The sequence below is a fragment of the Cnephaeus nilssonii genome, assembly GCF_951640355.1.
Source record: "Cnephaeus nilssonii genome assembly, chromosome: 5".
In the NCBI taxonomy this organism is placed as follows: domain Eukaryota; kingdom Metazoa; phylum Chordata; class Mammalia; order Chiroptera; family Vespertilionidae; genus Cnephaeus; species Cnephaeus nilssonii.
The window spans coordinates 19,321,651-19,343,225 of record NC_137076.1 but is presented as its reverse complement, the minus strand read 5'-3'; the positions used below and the strand labels follow the sequence as shown (position 1 = coordinate 19,343,225).

Here is a 21,575-nt window from a genome sequence, read left to right as displayed (position 1 = left end):
ATATTTTTAAAAAGTTTACTTAAAAAAAATCATGTGTTTAAAAATATCAGCAGTAACATCCATAAAGAAATTCACTTTCTCCTGCACCTGCTAAATAAATGTTGAACAAATATTTTTAAATTCCTGGCTTGAATTGGTACAAAGGACTCACTTTCCTGGGCTGCCCACGTGTCCTGTTCCCTCTCGCCCCAACAGATAATGACCGTAATGCTTTCAGCACATGGCTGATGGCAGTCAGGCGCTCCAAACCCAGGGCCTGGATTGGGGCTGAGAATCAGGGTAAATGAATGAACCTCACTCTTAGATTTGCTCAAAATTGGCTCATTTCTGCAACTCGGGAATGAGGAGAACAGTGCTTCCTTCCTCTGGCTCGGCCTTGTGTTTTGATATTTGAGATCGCCAGATCTCCTCCGGGGGCAGAAAACAAATGCTGGAATGTTCTCTGGGTCCCTGAGTTTGTTGCAACAACAAACAATAACAATGTCAACAATAATAATACCTGCCACTTTGGAAGAGCTGACTATGTGCCTGAGGGTAGAGGGGTGAGGGGACCGTTCTACACACTTCTTAGCCCAGAATAGCCCTGTGTGGCAGTCCTGGTTTCATCACCCATTTCACAGATGAGGAAACTGAGGCACCCAGGGTTTAAGGAATTTGCTTAGGATCACATTGCTGGTAACAGCCCTGCGTCAAGCTCTTGACCCTGAACCCTTAAGCCTCTGGGAATGCTTGATGGGAATATTTGACTTTGTGCAGGTTTCCTCTGAAGGAGACAGCCTGCTGGGGAAGCTTCCGGAAGCTGTGGGGTTCCTGGTCATCTCTGAAGATGAGTCCCTTCTCGCCGCAGGTAGCGTTTAGCTCACTGGGGAGTGGTGAGGAGGCAGCTCTGGATCTGGTTGGAAGTGAAGAAGGGCTTGGGGAAAAGGCGGAGTCCTAGACCAGCGATCAGCAAACTTTTTGCAAAGGGCCACGTAGTACACATTTTTGGCTTTGTGGGCCTGACGGTCTCTGTCAAGACTATTGAACCCTGCCCTATAATGCAAAAGCCGGTGTAGCACTGAGCCAATAAATCTTCATGTATTCTGAAATTTGCATTTCATATTATTTTCATGTGTCATAAAATAGTCATCTTATTTTGAGTTTTTTCAACCATTGAAAAATGGAAAAACTCTTCTTAGCTCATGGGCCATACAAAAAAATAGGTGGCCAGTTCAGGCCCATGGGCTGTCTTTTGCCAACCCTTGTTCCGGGCAAATCTCCTAACCTCCCTAGGTTTCTGGTTCATTATCTTTGAAATGGGAGTGGATAGTCACAGGGACAGAGTGGGGCTGGGTGAGGGGATGGTGAGCCAGACCACACAACTCCTGCTTTTAGGGCTTCCAGGCTAGCAGGGAAGATGGACACATAGGTAGGCACAAGAAAGACAAGAATCAGGGGCCATGGAGTGTGTGACAGGGTTTCCTTCTTTAGTTCGAAGCAGTCAAGGAAGGCTTCCTAGTGGAGGCGACTAACAGATGCTTGAGAGCCTGATTTTTTTAAGGTCTTCCCCCCACCCCCACCCCCAGATCAGTTTTAGGTTCTTCACAACCAAATTGAGCAGAAGAGACAGAGATTCCCATATGTCCTTCCCTGACTCCCACACATGCATAGCCTCCCCCATTATCCACATCTCCCACCAGAGTGGTGCATGTTGATAATCAATAACCCAACATTGACACACCACCCAAAGCCCACAGTTTACATTAGGTTTCACTCTTGGTTTTGTACATGTTATGGGTTTGGACAAATGTATAATGACATGTATCCATCATTGTAGTCTCATACAGAGTATTTTCACGGCCCTAAAATGGGCCTGATTTTTGCAAAGCCGTTTCCAGGGGTCAACGACACTGTAGATCAGTGCTGTCCAGTAATGTGAAACACAAAGGTGAGCCGTGTTTCTAATTGCGAATGTTCTCATGGCCTTATTTCAAAAGGTAAAAAGAAGCAGGTGGCCTTCATGTCAACAATGCCGTATTTAACCCAACACATCCAAAAATTCAACATGAAATCAACATAAAAAATCATTCATGGTATACTTCACATTATTTTTTAAATTCTTGTGTGAAGTTTCCAAATCTAGTGTGTATTTGATTCTTATACTTATCTCAGCTCAAACCATTAACAGCCACCAATGGGACCCTATTGGAGAGTGCAGGGCTGATAGGTGAACACGTACACTCTGAGATCAAATGATAGGTGATAGATTGGTATATACCCTCTGTCCTATCTCCAAAACAATGTCAGATGGCTTAAACATGTGTAACATGTAGCACAGGAAAGGGGAAAAAAAAAAAAAAAACTAAGATGGAGTCAAGACCGAGGCCACAGACACTGCGGAGCTCAGTGACCTAAACACTTGTTACAGATCACCCGGCCAGCGTGGCTCAGTTGCTGGCTCGATCAGAGTACATGCCTCGGTTTCGGGTTTGATCCCTGGTTGGGGAGTGTACCAAAGGCAACCAATCAATGTTTCTCACATAAATCTCTCTCTCTCTCTCTCTCTCTCTCTCTCTCTCTCTCTCTCTCTCCCTTCCTCCCTCCCTCCCTCCCCCAGCACTTCCTGACTCTTTCCTTCCCTTCCTGATTCTCCCTTCCTCTCTCTAAGCACATCTAAAAACACCCCACAAACCCCTCCCCGCCTCATAGTCGGGTTTCAAGTGTGGCTCTTATCAGCAGCCAATGAGAAGAAGGAGCCTGGACAGCTTCCCCATTCACATGTGTTTTTTTTCTTTCTTAAAATATATTTTTATTGATTTCCAGAGAGTAGGGGAGAGGGAGAAAGAAACATCAATGATGAGAAAGAATCATTGATTGGCTGCGTCCTGCACGCCCCCTACTGGGGATTGAGCCCACAACCCGGGCATGTGCCCTTGACCGGAATTGAACCCAGGACCCTTCAGTAGGCAGGCAGATGCTCTATCCGCTGAGCAAACCAGCTAGGGCGCCCATCCACAGTTTTGAGGACCAACCTGTTGGTTAGGAGATGTAGTCTTCATTTACCCACCTCCCTGCTAGCAGTTTTCTCAACACCACATTCACCTCCAGGGGTCCTCAAACTTTTTAAACAGGGGGCCAGTTCACTGTCCCTCAGACCGCTGGAGGGCCGGACTATAGTTTTAAAAAAACTATGAACAAATTCCTATGCACACTGCTAAGTCGGCTGCTAAGCAGGACAGGCAGCGGCGGCAAAAACACCCGGCGGGCCGGATAAATGTCCTCGGCGGGCCGCATGTGGCCCGCGGGCTGTAGTTTGAGGACCCCTGATCCTAGACCATATGTGAGCAAGTGAGCAAGTCCCCTTGGGCAGCAGTTGCCAGATAAAATACAGAACTCGCAGTTAACTTTCAGATGAACAGCAAATCAAAATGTTAGTACAAGGATATTCCACACAACATTTAGGATATACTTATATACCAATAAAATGTCTCGTTGTTCATCTGAAACTCAAATTTAACTGTGTGTGCGGTTGTTGTCTTGCTAAATCTGGCACCCCTTTCCCTCCCGCATCTCCCCCTCCTTCTCCGCGCTCCAGCCTCCCTGGCCTCCATGCTGCTCCTCAGACACAGCAGGCCTGTCCAACTCCTGGTTATCCATCCCGTCCCTGCTGTTCCCCCTTCTCCCTGTGCCGGCCACTTCCTCATTCCTCTGAAGTCAGCTCACAGGTCCGGAGGTAACAAACCACCACGCAAATGCGGTGGCTTAACACAACAAGAATTTCTTCTCCGGCTGTTTTAGAAGCCAGAAGTCGGAAATTACAGTGCTGGCAGGGCTGGCTCCCTCCACAGGCTCCGGAGAAGAATCCTTTTCTGCCTCTTCCAGCTTCTGCCTTGTGATTCCTTGACTCGTGGCCACATCCCAGTCTCTGCCTCTGCCTTCACAGAGCCTTGTCTGCCACGTGTCTGTGTGACATTTCCCCACGGCACCCAGTCCCCTGACCACATTGCCCTTATCGGAAACTATAGCCTTTTCAGTTTCCTTCCTCCCTCCCTTCTTTCTTTTCTTCCTTCCTCCCTCTCTCCCTTCTTCCCTTCCTCTCTCCCTCTTTTCCTTCTTCAAAACAATTTACTCTGTGCCCAGCTTTGTGTTGCATTCTGGGATACCATGAGCAGCCCAGATAAGCAGTCCCAGTCATCAGAAAACTCATTGTCTTCTCATCATAAATATCTTTGTTCTGTGAGATTATTGATCACGGTCACCCCCCAACCCCCTCCTCCCAATGGTAGGCTCTGTGAGGACGAGGGCTGTGTCCATCTTGCTCACCATTGTATTCCTTCCTCTGGCACATAGTAGGTGCTCAAAAAAGGTTGTTGACTCAGTTGAATTACTCAAGCTCCTCCAGAAAGGAAAGGCATAACCCCGGTCCCTGTCATTTCAGGCTTTGGAAGATCCGTGCGGATATTCTTGGCCAACTCACAGGGGTTTAATCGATTCATGGCCACTGACCTTGAACATGAGGACACAGTGGAGACGGCTGCTTTTGGTCCTGAGAACAATGTGATTGTCACTGGGTCCCGGGACGCACTCATTCAGGTGAGGGGGGACCTGGGACCTGTCATCCTCACCTCTGCCTCTGAAATAACAAGTATGATTTTTTTAAAGGTATCTTTGACTTTCAAAATATAGAAACCCACAAAAAACTAGTGCAGGCAAAACAGGGCAGGTCATTGGGAGGATAAGGGGTGGGTGTCTCTTAGGACCCAGTCACAGACCTGGGGGAATTACCAAAATATTCAAAAGAAGAGATAACATTCCCACTAAACCTGAAAGACTAGGAGGATTTTGACCTTTAGAGTGGAGCCAGGTCTGGGGGAGGGGAGGAAAGTTCCTGTTAAGCTCAGAGTTCTCAAGGTTGGTTCTCTATCATTCTGATCTCACCACAGCTTTACATTCTTAAAGATTTTTGAGATACCCACCCCCCAAGAGCTTTTGTTTAAGTGGGTTATATCAATTTGATCTATATGTTTTTAATAACTGATTTATTTTGAAATGATTTTAGTATTTCAAGAAGAGTTATGTCTAAGAGAGTCCCCAAATATTTATCTACTCTTCACTCAGCTTGCCCCAACTTTCACATATCATATTATCTTGGTCTCTTTATCAAAACCAAGATATTAACATTGGAATAATACTCTTAACTGATCTGCAGATTTTGTTCCAATTTCACCAGCTTTCCCATAAATGTACTTTTTTCTTTAAAAAATATTTTTATTGATTTCAGAGAGGAAGGGAGAGGGAGAGAAAGATAGAAACGTCAATGATGAGAGAGAATCATTGATCGGCTGCTTCCTGCATGCCCCTACTGGGGATCGAGCCCACAACCCAGGGAATGTGCCCTGACCTGGAATGAACCATGACCTCCTGGTTCATAGGTCGATGCTCAACCACTGAGCCACACCAGCCAGGCCAATTGTACTTCTTTTCTATTCCAGGATCTAATTCAGAATCCCACATTGCATTTATTACTTATTGGCAATTACCATATTAAAAATAAAAAATAAGGAAACCCAAAAGTACTTATCCATTAATTCAGTAACATGAAATGTCAACATAATACCTTACTTTTATGAAAATAATTCCATTTTCTGAAACAAACCAAATAACTCATCAGAAGAGTGTCATTATTTCACATTTTGGCAAATCTCTTTCACATCTGACTTAATAGATGCCTATTGAACTCGCCTACTTGATTCTGCGTACTCCTATCTGTTATAATAGCACATGTCCCATAACTCTGGAAAACTCCACTGTTTGCTCATGAGAGGAATAGAATGAAAAAAGCAAATAATATCTTAGAATTATTATGAAAATAGTCTCACTTTTGCAGAAACCTTCAGGGGTTCCCTGGAACACACTTTGAGAACTGCCATGATGGTAGACTGGTGAGATGTAGGGATGTTGTAGGGGGTGGGGAGGCACGAAGGCCTTTGAACCTCACAGCCTAAGAATTCACTTTCGATGGACAAATGAACTTAAGCATATTTTCAAACTATAGCTGCATAAGGAAGAAGTCAGCTCTGCCCCTCTGCTCTCCATCCTCAGGTGTGGAGTCTGTCAGAACAGGGGACCCTGCTGGCCATCCTGGAAGGCGTTGGGGCCCCCGTGAGCCTGCTGGCCCAGGGTGGGGCTCTGGTGGCATCCGCTTCCCCGCAGTCCTCATCCTTCAAAGTCTGGGATCTCACTTACACTCAGAAGCCACGAGCCCCTGCCCCATTTCTGGACCGCACTGGGCTCACTGCTGTGTCACACAATGGAAGCTACATTTACTTCCCCAAAATCGGGGACAAAAACAAAGTCACCATTTGGGATTTGGCAGAAGGTTTGTATAAGCACGGTCAGTGTGTGTGGGTAAGCACTGAAGTCTCTTTGGGCCGCTATAACAGAATACTATCAATTAGGGTAGTGGAAACAGGGAAACTTGCAGTAGCCAATTGAAGCTTATGGATGATGAAAGCATTGAAAAATTGGAAAAACTGTGGAATGAGCATTTCTATGATCCATTCCTTTTTTTTTTTTTTAAATTGATTTCAGAGAGGAAGGAAGAGAGAGAGAGATAGAAACATCAATGATGAGAGAGAATCATTGATCGGCTGCCTCCTGCGCACCTCACATGGGGGATCCAGCCCGAAACCCAGGCATGTACCTTGACTGGGAATCAAACCTTGACCTCCTGGTTCATAGGTTGATGCTCAACCACTGAGCCACACCCACCAGGCTATGATCCATTCTTAAATTTTTTTATTTTTTTGTTAATCCTCTCCCGAGGATGTTTTTCCATTGATTTTTAGAGAATGGAAGCGGGGTTAGGGGTTGGGGGGAGAGATACAAGAGAGAAACATAGATGTGAGAGAGACCTATCGATTGGTTGCCTCCAGCACATACCCTGCCAGGGCCGGGAATCGAGCCTGCAATCCAGGTAAGTGTCCTTGACTGGAATCGAACCAGGACCCTTCAGTCTGCAGGCCGATGCTCTACCCACTGAGCCACATAGGCTAGGGCTTGATCCATTCTTGATGCAGGCTTAAACAACAGACATTTATTCCTCACAGTTCTGGAGTCTGGGAGTCCAAAATCAAGTGTTGGCAGACCCAGGATTCGGTGAGGGTTCTCTTCCTGGTTTGCAGATGGCCATCTTCTCCCCGTACCCTCACATGGTAGAGAGCAAAGAGAGAGCAAGTTCTCATGTCTCCTCTTATCGGGGCCCTCATCCTACTGTGACCTAACCACCTAATCACCTCCCAAGGACCCCACCCTCATGACCTAATCTCCTCCCAATAACCCCACCTCCAAATATCATCACATTCGGGGTTAGAATGTCAACATAAGAATTTGGGAGGGGCACAAACATTCAGTCCATATCACCCCCACACTACAGTAAAATTGTAAGTGGCTGATAGGAAACAGGATTTGGTTTTATAAATTTCTGGCACAGGGCAATTGATAACTGGTTGTCAGTCTCTGTTTTAGTTCAGGTTCCAGGGAAAGCAGGGCATGTGATGGGGAGATTTGCCCAAGTGGTGTATAGAGGGGAGCTCCCAGGAGAAGCCTGGGAGGTAGTGAGGAAGCAGGCAGGGCCGGGGCGGGGGGAGTGGGGGGACTGAACAAGGGCAGGGGGTTCAGCCTGGTCCCACGGGGAGCTCTAGAGCATAAATTGCACCTCAGAGTTTTCCCATTCAAAGCAAGGGGGCCAGCATTTTGAACCCCATATTAGGCAGTCATTGGCCTGATGCCATCCTTGGGGGTGGAGCGGGCATAGCCCCCAGGCATTTCCAGATGAAGGTTCCCTTGGTAAGGGCAGTGGGAGCCTCGGGTCTGGGTGAACTGGCCAGTAAAAGGAATCTGGGTGTTTTACCAACAGTATCTGCTCCCACTGTGTGAATAGAAATATAGAACTTCCTGTTTATTATAAAATAATGTAAGAAAAGAAATTCATTCTCAAGTTCCTGCATTCATTGATTTGACAGATGTTTGTGTAGTGCCAGGCATTGGGGGGTGAGTAAAACAGATTCTCGAGGTGCTTGCCTGCTCGTTGCGGGGCAAAACCAGATGAAAAGGAATGGAGTGTGGTGGGGGATAAGATAGGAGTCGGCAAACTCTGGCTCGCGAGCCAATTCCAGACAGACCCGCTTGTTTATATGTTGTCTGTGGCTGTTTGGGGGGATACCAAGGCAGGGTTCAATGGTTGCCACAGAAAGCATATAGTCTGCAAGGCTAAAGTATTTACAGAAGTTTGTAAAGGAAACATTTGAGATGAGGTCAAAGAGGTCATGTGAGAGGAGTGGGAAGTCACTGGTGGTATGCAGAGCAGTGAGATGGTGAAATTTTCTTTTCTTTTTGATTAATCCTCACCCAAGGATATTTTTCCATTGATTTTTAGAGAGAGTGGAAGGAAGGAAGAGAGAGAGAAAAAGAGACAGAGAAACATCAAGGTGAAACACATGGATTGGTTGCCTCCTGCACGCACTCCGACTGGGGCCAGGGATCAAACCTGCAACCCAGGTACATGCCCTTGACCGGGAATTGAACCTATGACTCTTCACTCCACCGGCTGTTGCTCTAACAACTTAGCAACACCAGCCAGGGCGAGGTGATGTAATTTTCTTTTCTTTTTTAAAATATTTTTTCAAGTATACTTTTATTGATTTCAGAGAGGAAGGGAGAGGGAGAAAGAGATAAAAACATCAGTGATGAGAATCATTGATCAGCTGCCTCCTGCACGACCTCTAGGTGGGGATCGAGCCCACAACCTGGACCTGTGCCCTGACCAGGAATCGAATTGTGACCTCCTGGTTCATAGGTTGGTGCTCAACCAATGAGCTACATGGGCTGGGCATAATTTTCATTTTCAAATCCTTGGATGGTTTTGTGGCAGGAGTGGCAGCAGAGAAACTTGCAGACGCCAAGTTGAAGCGTATGGCTAATAAAAGCATTAAAAAATCGGGGAAAAACAAAACCAAACCATGGAATGAGCATTCCTGATGTGGTCTTCTCCCTGTGGCAGGTGAAGAGCAAGACGCCCTGGACACCTCCAATGAGGTCAGGTGCCTGGAGGTCGCTGAGCAGGCCAAGCTCCTCTTCACGGGCCTCGTTTCCGGCATCGTCCTCGTGTTCCCCCTGAATTCCAGGCAGGATGTGATGTGCATCCCCCCTCCAGAGGCCCGGAAAGCTGTCAACTGCATGGCCCTGAGCAAGGGCGAGGAGCACCTGGCCATCGCCTATGACAGCATCGTCTTGGTGTTGGACATTAACCCTGGGGACCCCTGTCCGGTCATCGATGGGCCAACCTACACCTTCTACACCCAGCTGCCTGTGACCATATCCAGCGTGGCCGTTCTGGCCGACTACCGCGTGATTTACGGCATGACCGACGGCGACCTCTTCCTCTACGAGTGTGCGAATTCCAAAGTGTTCCCTCTGGAGGCCCACGGGAGCCGGGTCACCTGCGTGGAGGTCAGCCACAAGGAGCAGCTGGCGGTAAGCGGGTCCGAGGAAGCCCTGCTGTGTCTCTGGGACCTGGAGGTGTGCAAGTGGAAGTTCGAGATGAGTTACACGGTACGTGGCCACGCTAGGTCCTGGTGTTAGAAAATGAATGACCAGAGTCGTTTATTAAGTACACACACCATGGGTCATTGACCAGGGTCGGGACTAGGATAAGAAAAGTGAGGCACTTTTTAAACTTGGGAGTAGAGTTTAAAGGGGTACCCAAAACTCAGTAATTAAGAGAAATAATATTTTAATACAATGCTTAAAAAAAATCACAACAAAAGCAAAAGATCCACGAAGAAAAAAAAAATCAACATTTTAAATGAAGACAGGAAAAAAATCCTGTCCTGGCACGGCCCTGCCTCACTCGCCCCAATCCTGACCATGTCATTCTCTCACTCACTGGCTTTGACTGCACAGGCCACGGCAGGCTTCTTTCCAGCTCTGAGGAAGCAGCTGTCACCAGGGCAGACACCCACAGTCCCGCCTCTGGAGCCATGTTCTGTTCGGGGAGACACTAGATCCCTGTGAGGGCAGAATTTTTTGTTTTGCTCATTGAGATGGTCCCCATCCTTAGGAGAGCTCCTAACATATCCTCAATAAAAGTTTGTGGAAAAAATAAATAAAGCAGCAAATATATGATGGGTTGGGGAACAGGTCTTTGGGGAAAATAGGACAATGTCAAGAGGGTGCAGAGTAGCCTTTATTAAGTGCACACACCAAGGGGTGCTGGTTAAGGTCAAATAAGTCCTGTGGAGTAGCATTCTAGGCAGAAGGAACAGTAGCTGCAAAAGCTCTGAAAAGGGAAACCAGTGACTCCTTTATATACAAAGTACCTTGGAGTCCACACTGCCTATCTCAAGCAGCTATTATAATTTTGTATTAATATTATGAAGAACTATATTATATATTTACTAGAGGCCCGATGCACGAAATTTATGCAATAGTAGGCCTTCCTTCCCCTGCCGGCACCAGCTTCCCTCTGGCACCCGGGACAGGGGCTTCCCTCCGGCCGCCGGCAGGCACCGGGGACCCAGGCTTCCCTCGCAGCCCGGGCTTCGTCCGGAAGGACATCCAGAAGGACGTCCAGTCTAGTTAGCATATTATGCTTTTATTATTAGAGATATATTCATATTATATACACATTATATAAAAATATACATATTAAAATATTCTCTAATTTAACCCTCACAATGATCTTGTACCTTTGGGGTTATTATTCCAGTTCTTCAGTTGGGTAACAAAGGCTGTACCTTAGGTTGCAAGATGTGAAAATTGTTAAATACGGGAAGATGACCTTGTATTAAGTGAGCAGAGTATGAATAGTTTTATCTTAAAAAAACTTTGTCCCACCTGACTTACTTATTTTTATGAAGCCACTATGAGGTTGGGATGTAAATAATGTTTTGTCTTGTTAAGATGGGAAATGTCACTGTTGCAGTTACGGGTAAACACACCTACCTTTCTGGTTTTGTTATTAAAAAAACAACAACTTAATTTTGGAATGATTTTAGAATTACAGAAAAGTTTAGATTTACAGATAGTACAAAGGTTCCCATTTACTCACCCTTCACCCAGCTTCTCCTGATGTTATTATCTTACGTAAAAAGAATGTGTTTGTCAAAACTAAGACATTAACATGTTAATCGTATTTTACTAACTAAACTATCAACTTCATTGGGACTGTATGTTTTTGGCAAATTCCCTTTTTCCATTCTAGGATCCAGTCCAAGAGCCCATATTGCATTTATACAGAGCTTTTAATTAAAGTCAATTATAGCTAATACTTGTATAACTGAGGCCATTTAAGAATTAAATCCTAGAATTTCTGCTCTCTAATGCAAAGTATCTCTAAGCCGCACAATCTAGTCCCAGTGAAGGTATGTTTTGATCCTGGAAATATCAATACCACCTGTTTCGCCAGGTTTTCACTGGATCCATCCTCCATAGGGTGCGTACAGCCTTGCTTCTTACACACATGCCTTGGGGCTGGTGTCCTGTGTATCCTTCAGTCTGAAATCAAGATCACATTGTCTTTTTCAACAGAACTCTTACTGCCCAGGAGTCCAATGTGCTTGCTTCTCCAAGGATGACAAGTATGTGTACGCGGGCTTGAGGGATCGCTCCATAATTGTCTGGAGTGTGCTGGATGGTGAGTCATTTTACTTTGAGAACAGGACTGAGCTTAGATCTGGAGAAGAAAGCCCTGTACTGGGCCCTGGGCATTAGAGGTCCTATTCTGGCCTCCTCTAGCTGGTTCTCTCCCAGGCCTACCTGGAGCTACAGCTCCTTGTCTAAACCCATGCTCTAGATACTTGGAACTCACCCTCCCCATCTGGCCTTGAGGCCTCTTTAGGGCCTACACAGGCCTCTTCCCCAGGTCCATCCTTCTGAGGGTGGACCATGCAACTAATGTGCATACTTCTAGGCTCAGGGGGTAGCCATGGGGTGTGTGCAGGGAATCTGGATATCTGAGGCCCCTAGGAGTTTAGGATCAAGCTGGGTGTGGGAAGAGAAGGGAGCTGAACCACAAACAGCTGGAGGTTGGCTCTCCCACACCACTGCCTTCCAGCATGGAACTGCAGAGACTGAGAATTCTCAACCTAAACCTGACCTTCCAAAGGTATATCCATCAGTGTAGGAGGATAGTACATATTTCATTTAATAGTTTATTAGCTGCATTTGCAACATTTACATATTGTGTCTTATAGGATGTGAGCCTTAATTCATTCTCTTGCACCAGGCCCTGTAAAAGTTAGGAGCAGCCTAACTTTTGAAAACCCCACATCTCTTTGTCTGTTCAATATTACACTAGGGGAATATTAACAAGAGTTAACTCTTCTTTTGTACTGGGTACTGTCACTGAGCCATTTAATTTTCTCAACAGTCACCCTCATTTTACAGAGTAAAAGCTGATACTCTGAGAGATGGGGTGACTTGCCCAAGGTTACACAGTGAATAACTGGTAGGCTGTGGTTTGGAGCTGGTCTGCCTGCTCCCCATGCTCACCTTTTTCACCTTCCTATACTGTTTCCTATAGACAGTGGCTGAAGGGTAAGTGCCATTGCCATTTGACAAATGAAGAAGCTGAAGTTCAGAGAGGTTAAAAGACTATCCCAAGGTCACAAAGCAAGTAAGTGGCTGAATGAATATTAGGTAGAGTCAAATACATTATAATAGAATACATTGCAATCCAATACACGCAATCCAATACATTGTAACCTAATACATCGTAGTCTATTACAGTATAGCAAAGATACCTGGAAAATGACACATGCCTCAAAAGCTGAGGTCTGTGAATTGTGGCCTTAAAAGCCCATCCTGGGCAGGTTCAGAACTTCTCTTTCTACTCTTCCTCCAATAATAATAATAATATTCACTGAGCTCACTCTGGGCTGAAACTGATATTAATCATCTACATGACATCTTCAAACCTTCAGAATTCCCCTCAGCACATAGTTTCAGCTATAATTCTCATATTGCAGATGAAGCAAGAGGGACTCCGAAAAGTTAGATGTCATGCCTGACCACGTAAAGAGCATAGCAGATATTTGACCCCATGCAGCCAACTCTTGAACATGTGAAATTGAATCTTTATGGCCCTGATTTTCTCATTTGTGCTGCCCTGACCTCCACCCCTACCCCCCACAGGCACCCTGCTGGCCAGCCAGTTTGTCCATGCCATAGTGAACAGAATCATCCCAACCTCCAATGGCTTCATCGCCCCCACCAGACATGGCTATCTCATCCGTGAACGATTCCAGTGCCCTTCATCAAGAACTTCACAACAGGACCCTCTCAAGAACTTCAAGAAGGCAGTGTGGATGGTCAAATCAAGGCAGAGAGAAGAGTTGGCTGCTGCTGCAGGGGCACTGCAGGACTCAGGATTAGGGGGTGCCCAGAGAAATGAATGCAAATCAAACAAACGCTCACAAGTCTGCCTGATAGTGTAGCACCACCTGTGGGGGTATGGGGCTCCAATCTGGCTAAAGTGAAGAAAATTATGTGTGGATGTATAGCTGGACACAAGGCCTCATATCATGTGACCCAGACCTTGCTTCTCAATATCTTTCCATTCCTATATCCTCCTTGTGGGCTCTATTTGCAGACCTGCCATCCCTAGTTTAGCAGCATGGTAACCAATTCAGTAGAAAAGAGAGCTTCCCTTTCCTTACAATTTGAACTAAAATCCTGGCCTTGATTCTATTGACCCCAGTTGGCTCATATGCCCATCCCGAAACCAATCAATTGTCTAAGAGAATGTAGCACTGTGACAAACCATACTGGCCCAATGACCCACCTGCCCACTTGGGCTGTGCATGGAGACAACACCATCCAACTATGTGGACTGTGAATGGAAGAAGCTATTCCCAGGACAGAAACTGGGGAACTGGTACCAGGCAAAGTGGGGATGGAGGGATGTGAGACTGATCAACCCACAGGTGTGGATGACAAAGCCTGACAGTTTATAGAGCTCCAGGTGCTATGGTCTGATCCTTATCACAGCCCATACTTCAGGAAGGACATGAGTTTCTGCATCCATCTTACAGGTAAGGTAGCTGAGCCTCGCTGTGACTTGCTTAAGTTAATAGCCCTAGGTGCATGAGCTCTGAGAAGCAAGAACCAGGAGCCTTCCTGTCCCATCCTTCTTGTACCACCTGGCTCCAATTTTAGTCTCACAAGTACAACTACCTATTCCATAGGTGGCACACTGAAATGCCCACAGGGGCCAGTGAAAAAATCTTAATGATTATCATGCATCTGGGTGAGGAGCCGAGAGTGGAGACAATGGGAACATGGAGGACGCATGCTCAGTCTAGGGTGGGCATGGGCACCTTGACTGTGCCTCAGAATTTCCATGAGGAAAGCAGTCTACTTTTGCCAGAGCTTTCTGTTGTCAGCAAAATCAGAAGTCTGGACTTTTAGGCAAAATATTCCCATTTTTAAAAGTTGGTAATTGCCTCAAATTTACATCTCTAGACACATTTCACCTATGTTTCTCTAATTCATAAGCTGACTTCATGACCCAAGCTCGCGTTAAAATAATACACTCATTAGAATTCTTCCATCTCTACTCTCTAGCTCCCAAACTTTGAGGATAAAGATACTTTTTAAAAAAAATCTTAAAAACTGGAGGCTCTTAGAAACAGATGGAAAAAGCTGCCAATATCTCCCTGATATGCTTTTGAACCATCTCTGCCCTGTGCAAGTTCAACAGTCCCACTGTTTCCATTCCACTCAAGCAGATTTTGCTTCTGTGTCTGTAGTCTTCTGAAAGACCCACTTGGTTCTGGGGCTTTTGTTGAAGAATAGGAGAGTCCAAATCTTTAAGGTGCTATTCCTTCTTTCTTCTGTGATATGCAGAATTTCACAAAAATTACTTACTCTTTGCCACCAGTTCTCTGTCAGTCAGGGAACAGAGTGGATGTGTGACAAAGATAGATTTCTGGTTTAACATGCATGTGTCCATCTCAACAGCCTCAGTGAGAATTAATTGCTCGGTGGGTAAATACTAAATTGAACATAGAAAAGGAATTTTTACTAATAAAATGCTGTTCCAAATTGTTGCTCAGATTGGAGGCTCTGCAGTGCGTTTTCACTTGAGAAAGAGGTTGGTTGCTGTGAATGTTTGACAAGCCCTGTACTTGGAGGAGTGACTTGCCTAAGGTCTCCCAGCTGTGGCGGAGTCGGAATGAGAGTGGGGTTATAAAAATCCTCACGTTGTTCTCTTATGCTAAGTAGGACCATGTAATGTATCATCCAACCAGGGACACGTTTTGGGAGTAAAAAAGGGATGCTTTTACCAATTACTCCGAGTACCAAACTAAACTGGACTGTCCCAAGACTATTGAAATCTACAACCCCTCTAACATCAATGATGAGAGAATCATCGATTGGCTGCCTCCTGCACGCCCCCTACTGGGGATCGAACCTGCAACCTAGGCTTGTGATCTCCTTGTTCATGGGTTGATGCTCAACCACTGAGCAACACTGGCCAGGCACTATCAGCATTTTATATAAAAATGGAATTTGACCCCACACTTGCACAAACTTGCCTCGCTTGCCTCACCCTAATTCTAGCCCTAGTGATATCAAGACACATTATCTGTAAATACTTCAGGACAAATCTCTTAGGAATAAGGTCATTCTCCTACATAACCACACACACACACCTATGAAAACTAATAATCATTATTTAACATCTTTGAATAGGCGTACCTAATTTTCCTAATTAGCCCTAAAACATATGTTACAGCTGTTCCTTTCCAACTGGGACCCAATCAAGAGTAGTTCATGCAGTGTATTTAGTTGTTTTGTCTCTTTAGTCTCTTATAGTCTAGAGCTGTAGTCAGCAAACCACAGCCTGTGCGCCTGTCACCTATTTTTGTGAATAAAGTTTTATTGGAATATGGCCACGTGTATCATTTACATATTGCCTGTAGCGATTTTCATGCTACAGTTCAATGTATGACCCCAAAGCCAAAAATATTTGCCATCTGGCCCTTTACAGGAAAGTATGCCAAGCCTGTTCTCAGACTTGATTAAATTCAGGGTAGATATTTTTAAAATAGACTTTTAGAGTAGTTTTAGGTTCATAGCAAAATTGATTGTAAGGTACAGAGAAATTTCCCATATGCCCCTGCCCCCATACATGCATAATTCCCCCCATGATCAGTATCCCCCACCAGAGTGATAAAATTTAGTTTGAGAATAGGTTGAGATCGTTTCGGCCCAGAGTGATAAAATTGATGAACATATAATGACATATCATTATCACAGGATAAACATTTTTGACAAGATTACTTTATAGAAGTATTAGTTACCTATCTTATATAATGAAAGGCTAGTATGCAAATAGACCAAATGGTGGAACAACCAAACAACCAGTCGCTATGATGTGCACTTACCACCAGGGGGTGCACGCAGAACATGGCGGGTGTTGGCAGCAGAGCGGGGAACATGGCGGGCAGTGGCCACAGGGGGATGGTGGAGCAGGTGAGTGGGGGTGTCAGACCAAGGCGGGGCACCGGTCGCTGTCATCAGGGTAAGCCTCTGGTGGTTACTAAAAATTCTTTGCTCCCGTGTGCCACAGTTCTGCCTGGCACTCACACCTGCTGCTGGCAATGGCTCAGCTCACACCTGCAGCCGGTGCTGGAGTTGCTGCTCACACCCACTGCCGGCGCTCTGCGCTGGCCCTGATCACCCCTGAGGGCTTCTCCACCTCCCCCTGCTCCTGAGGGGCGATCAGGGTAGCAGCCGCCACTCACATCTGCTGATGGTGCCAGACCCGCTTGAACCCACTGCTGGCACCAGCCCCAATCACTTTGCACTGTCAGAGGGTGCAAGCAGGCCCAGTGCCATCAGTGCATGGGAGCGGTGGTGTCGGGAATGGGGCTGCCGGCAGACAGGGGACCGGGGGCGCAGAGGATGGGCTGAGACCTGCCCCTGTGCCCACCGCAACCTCGCGGCCCACAGTTCATTTCAAGGTGCACGAATTCGTGCACTGGGCCCCTAGTTGCTGTATAACAAGTTACCACAAATTTGGCAGCTGAAAATAACAGCCATTTATTACCTCACAGTTTCTATGGGTCAGGAATCTGGGCGCACTATGGTGGGGTGCTCTGTGCAGGCTCTCTGTGGGAGCTCATTGAGAAGCCTAGAGCCCTCTTCAACAAACACTCGGTCAGTTTGTTGGCAGCATTGAGCTCCTCGTAGCTCTAGGCCTGGGACCTCAGCTCCTAGAGGCTGCCCTCTCCTTAGGCAGTTCACAGGCTGCTTTCTCCTTCTAGGCCAGCAGGGACGCATCTGTTTGTTGCTTTAAGACTCTGCCTCTAGACCAGTGATGGCGAACCTCTGACACGCGTGTCAGTGCCATTTCTGATGACACGCGGCCGCTGAGGTGGCTGCATGCCGAGGATGAAACATTTATGTTATTTAAAGTATAAATATCGCAAAATAATGTTTTTTCCTCAAAGTGACACACTACCCGAGTTATGCTCAGTTTTTTGGTGAAGTTTGACACACCAAGCTCAAACGGTTGCCCATCACTGCTCTAGACTGTCTTTTACAGGGTGCCCCTGATTAGGTTGGGCCCAACCTAATCTCCCTTCTAATGAACTCACCATCAACTCATTTGAGACAGTAAATACACCTGCAAAATCCCTTCGCCTTGCCATGGTGGCATAACCTAATCTCAGGAGTGGCATGAATTGTCCTCCCAGGTCCCACTCACACTCCAGGATGGCGGATTTGACAGGTACCAGGGTGCGCACAGCAGGGCTGAGAATCCCAGGGTCCATCTTGGAATTCTGCCACAACATGTGATTCTGGACTTTAGAGATTTGGGTCATAAAGTCTGCCACCTGGGAAGACTTAGGTTAAAAACAGGACCTTTTGATCTTGTCTTCTTAACCTCGCCAAAATACTGTCTAAGAAAAGACCTACTTAAGAATCTTACCTTCATGTTAAACTTTACAAAATGTAAGGAAATTTGTGTTCCAAAGTTGGTCTATCTAAAGTATCAACTCTAAGGTTTTCAACTTACTCTGTGTAGATGAAAATGGTAAAGAAAAATATTTAGCTTAGAAACTTGTTATGCTTTATAAAAATAAGAATGACAAGATGTATGTGTACCATTGTCCACATGTTGACACATGCACATAAACATACACATACAGGTTCTGCAATAGCATGGGGGGGGGGCAGGAAATATTGCTGTGACCATTATGGGAAAAATACCTCCTGCTACCCAGGGCACTTAACCTAGCCTAGTGGGGGTTGAGGAAGGCTTCTTGGAGGAGGAGGCATTCTAGCTGAGTTCTGTAGGATGTGTATGCATGCACCAACACACACACACACACACACACACACCCCTAAGGTGGAATTGGCCTGTGGTTGCTTATTCTCCAAGTGAGTGAGAGCTTCCTCTGACCATAGGCGATCTATGAAAAGAATGGAAAATGAAAAGAGATCCTTAAAATTTGAATAGAATCGCAGTCCTTGGAGGCAGGGAGTATTGTGCGAGGACTCTGTCAGCATGTCAGAAGCTTACACACGCCTGGTTCTCCAAGACAGTGACTAAAAGATTGCCAGGTGGCACTGGTGTGAAAGGGACTATCGGGACAGCTGGTGGCCCAGTCCACCTTAGCTGCTGTTCCTGCAGGAACGTGCTGAAACCATGCAGAGTTCCTTTCTGGGCTGGGAGCCATGGGCTGCTTCCTTCACCCTCAGCCCGACTTCCACCCAGCACTATATCCTCTGTGTTTTACCTTCTAAATATGGCTCCCTTCCACACACCCGCCACCCCCCCCCCTTCACTGCTCCCATCCTGGTCTAAGCCACCATCGTCCTTTGCCTAAGGCAGGGGTGGGGAACCTTTTTTCTGCCAAGGGGCATTTGGATATTTTTAACATCATTCTCAGGCCATACAAAATCATCAACTTAATAACTGGCCTGCTATATTTGGTCAAACATTTAATTAATTTACCCCTAATGCCTTGGCTGGGCCAGACCAAATGATTTCACGGGCCTTATTGGGCCCTCAGGCCTGGCGTTCCCACCCCTGGCTAAAGGATGGAACAGCCTCTTTGCATTCTCCCTCGAATCCCCTCCAATCACTTCCCTGCGGAGCAGCCAGAGTCCTTTTGCTTCCAAATTCAAAGCTGCTCAAACACCACTTTGCATAAAATCCATGCACAATTTCTCCCAGTGTGAAATGCCAAGGCCAACATTCTTAACTCATCCCTTCAGGATAAGTGGTCTGCCCCTCTGGCCTCTCCACACTTATCCTGCAGTCCCAAAACATCGGTCCTTTTCCTTTTTTAGTTCAAATGGGCTGCACTTCTTCCCAGCTCAGGGCTTTGCACAGCTGTTCCCTCTGAGCTTCATGGTGAATGCCTACATCTTCAGAACTCAGCTAGCATGCCACTTCCTCCGGGAAGCCTTCTTCATCCCTTCCTACACTGGCTTAAGGCCCTGCGGTGGCAGGGGATATTTTCCCCAAATGGCAATATTTCCCGTCCCCCATGCTATTGCAGACCCTGGCCACTCCACAGCTTCTAGAATCTGTTTGCGCTCACCTTGCATTTGGGAGGGACTTCGTCATAGCCACTGTGGAGAGGCTGCAATGGAAATGATCCCGTGTGCCTTGAAAGACTAGATCAGAAAAGGAGATCTTGCATACGGCTTCCCCCCGGCTCAGTCGCTCCTCTCCTCAGTGCGATTGTGCTGGGAACCCAGCTGCCATGTGGGGGAGCTCCGGCTGCCTGAAGAGGCCACATGCAGGGGCTCCTTGCAGCAGCCCCAGCGGACAGCTAGCGGCAACTGACAGACAGGTGAGTGAGTCAACCTTCAGAGGATTCCAGCTCCAGCCTTCCAGCTACCCACCTGACACCAAACCTGCCCAAATTGCAATTATTGGAGAACAAAATAAATGTTGTAATTCTACATCTCTAACTCTTCAAGGAATGGGGTGGTTTATCACACAGCCACCGTAACTGGAATATAGTAACTTCTATTTGTACCTTCTCTTTAAAGTATCTGTTACAGTTGAAATTTTACATGTGTGTATGTGTGTGATTATTTGATTCCTGTCCTTGAAAGATTAAAAGCTCTAGGAGGGCAAAAGCCTTGTCAGTTTTGTTCACTTTTCTATTCCTGACACCTACACCCATTACCAATGTATTTTCAGCTTTCCCACACCTCTTCACGTATAAAAAGAGATGTCATTTGGTCATTGATTATATGCTCATTCATTTTGACAAATGCTCACGGATGGGGCTCTGTGTCAGGAATTTATGATGAAGCATGAAAAGATGATGTCTATAAGGACTGTGGGAGAGCAGAGAAGGGGTCAGTTCGGTTGTGTTTTGAAGGATGTACAGGTGTTCTCTGGGTAATGAAGAGACAGAACACAGCTTCTGGCAAGGGAGGCGGTATGTGCCAACGCATGGGGCCAGGAAGCAGGCAGGCATTAGCAGGAGGTTCTGCACAAATAGAGCATGGATGAAAAATTCTTCAGGAAATGGTTCTTTTTTTAAAAAAAATATATTTTATTGATTTTTTACAGAGAGGAAGAGAGAGGGATAGAGAGTTAGAAACATCGATGAGAGAGAAACATCGATCAGCTGCTCCCTGCACACTTCCCACTGGGGATGTGCCTGCAACCAAGGCACATGCCCCCGACCGGAACCGAACCCGGGACCCTTCAGTCCGCAGGCCGACGCTCTATCCACTGAGCCAGACCGGTTTCGGCAGGAAATGGTTCTTAAGGGCCAGATCCTGATGGCCTTCAATGCTGGGTGTAAATGCTTAGAATTCAACTCACACACAAAATAAATTTAAAAAAATAGGAAGGCTTTGAAGGTTTGGAAGCAGCTGTAGAATTATCCCAGTTCTTAATAGCACCAGGACTGGGAAAACTGGTTAAGTGGCTCCTGAACTGGTGCAGTGGGGACGTGATGGAGTCAGGACTTGGGAAATGAAGATAGGAGGAGAGGGACTATGGCAAAAGCCACTTAGCAAACATTCATCGCCTAGGGGTTAGGCTGCTGTGTCAGTGTGACATCAGCTCTAGAAAGCAGGGGCCCACCAACATTTTTTTAGTAAATATGTCAGGCTCTGCAAACCTCAGGATCTGTCTCACCCACTCATCCTACTGCTGTAGCGCAAAAGCAGCCAGAGATGATGGGCCACGGCCCCCCCCTCCCCCCCCCCCCCCCCCCATGCATGTGTTCCAACAAAACCACAGACATTGAAATACGAATTTCAGGATTTTCACGTGTCACGAAATAGTCTTCTCTTCTGGCCTTTTTCCAACTTTTACAAAATGTAAATATCATTCTGAACTTGCTTGTGAAGTCGGGCAAAAGCAGGTGGCAGGGGTTGGTTTACCCACCAGCGCTGTAGAAGGCGTTACTTACACAGTCCTTAGGTTTCAGGGGTGAGAGCTTACACAGCGAGGCCCTCACGGAGCCCCGCCCTCCCTGGCGCACAGGCCACGCCCCCAGGGCGGAGCGGCGCATGCGCGTCCTGCCCACAGGCGGGGGCGGGGC

General features: G+C 46.5%; 1 protein-coding gene across 1 annotated transcript in view; it reads left to right on the top strand.

Moving 5' to 3' along the window:
• The window catches only part of NWD1 (NACHT and WD repeat domain containing 1), a gene marked incomplete at both ends in the record, with an annotated part of 62,668 nt that extends 49,193 nt beyond the window's left edge, over positions 1 to 13,475 (top strand). Inside the window, 6 exons of the mRNA XM_079772104.1 lie at positions 757 to 847; positions 4,418 to 4,572; positions 6,082 to 6,358; positions 9,041 to 9,591; positions 11,569 to 11,674; positions 13,174 to 13,475. Coding sequence (XP_079628230.1) covers positions 757 to 847; positions 4,418 to 4,572; positions 6,082 to 6,358; positions 9,041 to 9,591; positions 11,569 to 11,674; positions 13,174 to 13,475 — 1,482 coding nt within the window. The remainder of the gene's footprint in view (positions 1 to 756; positions 848 to 4,417; positions 4,573 to 6,081; positions 6,359 to 9,040; positions 9,592 to 11,568; positions 11,675 to 13,173) is intronic.
• Positions 13,476 to 21,575: the final 8,100 nt, after the last annotated feature.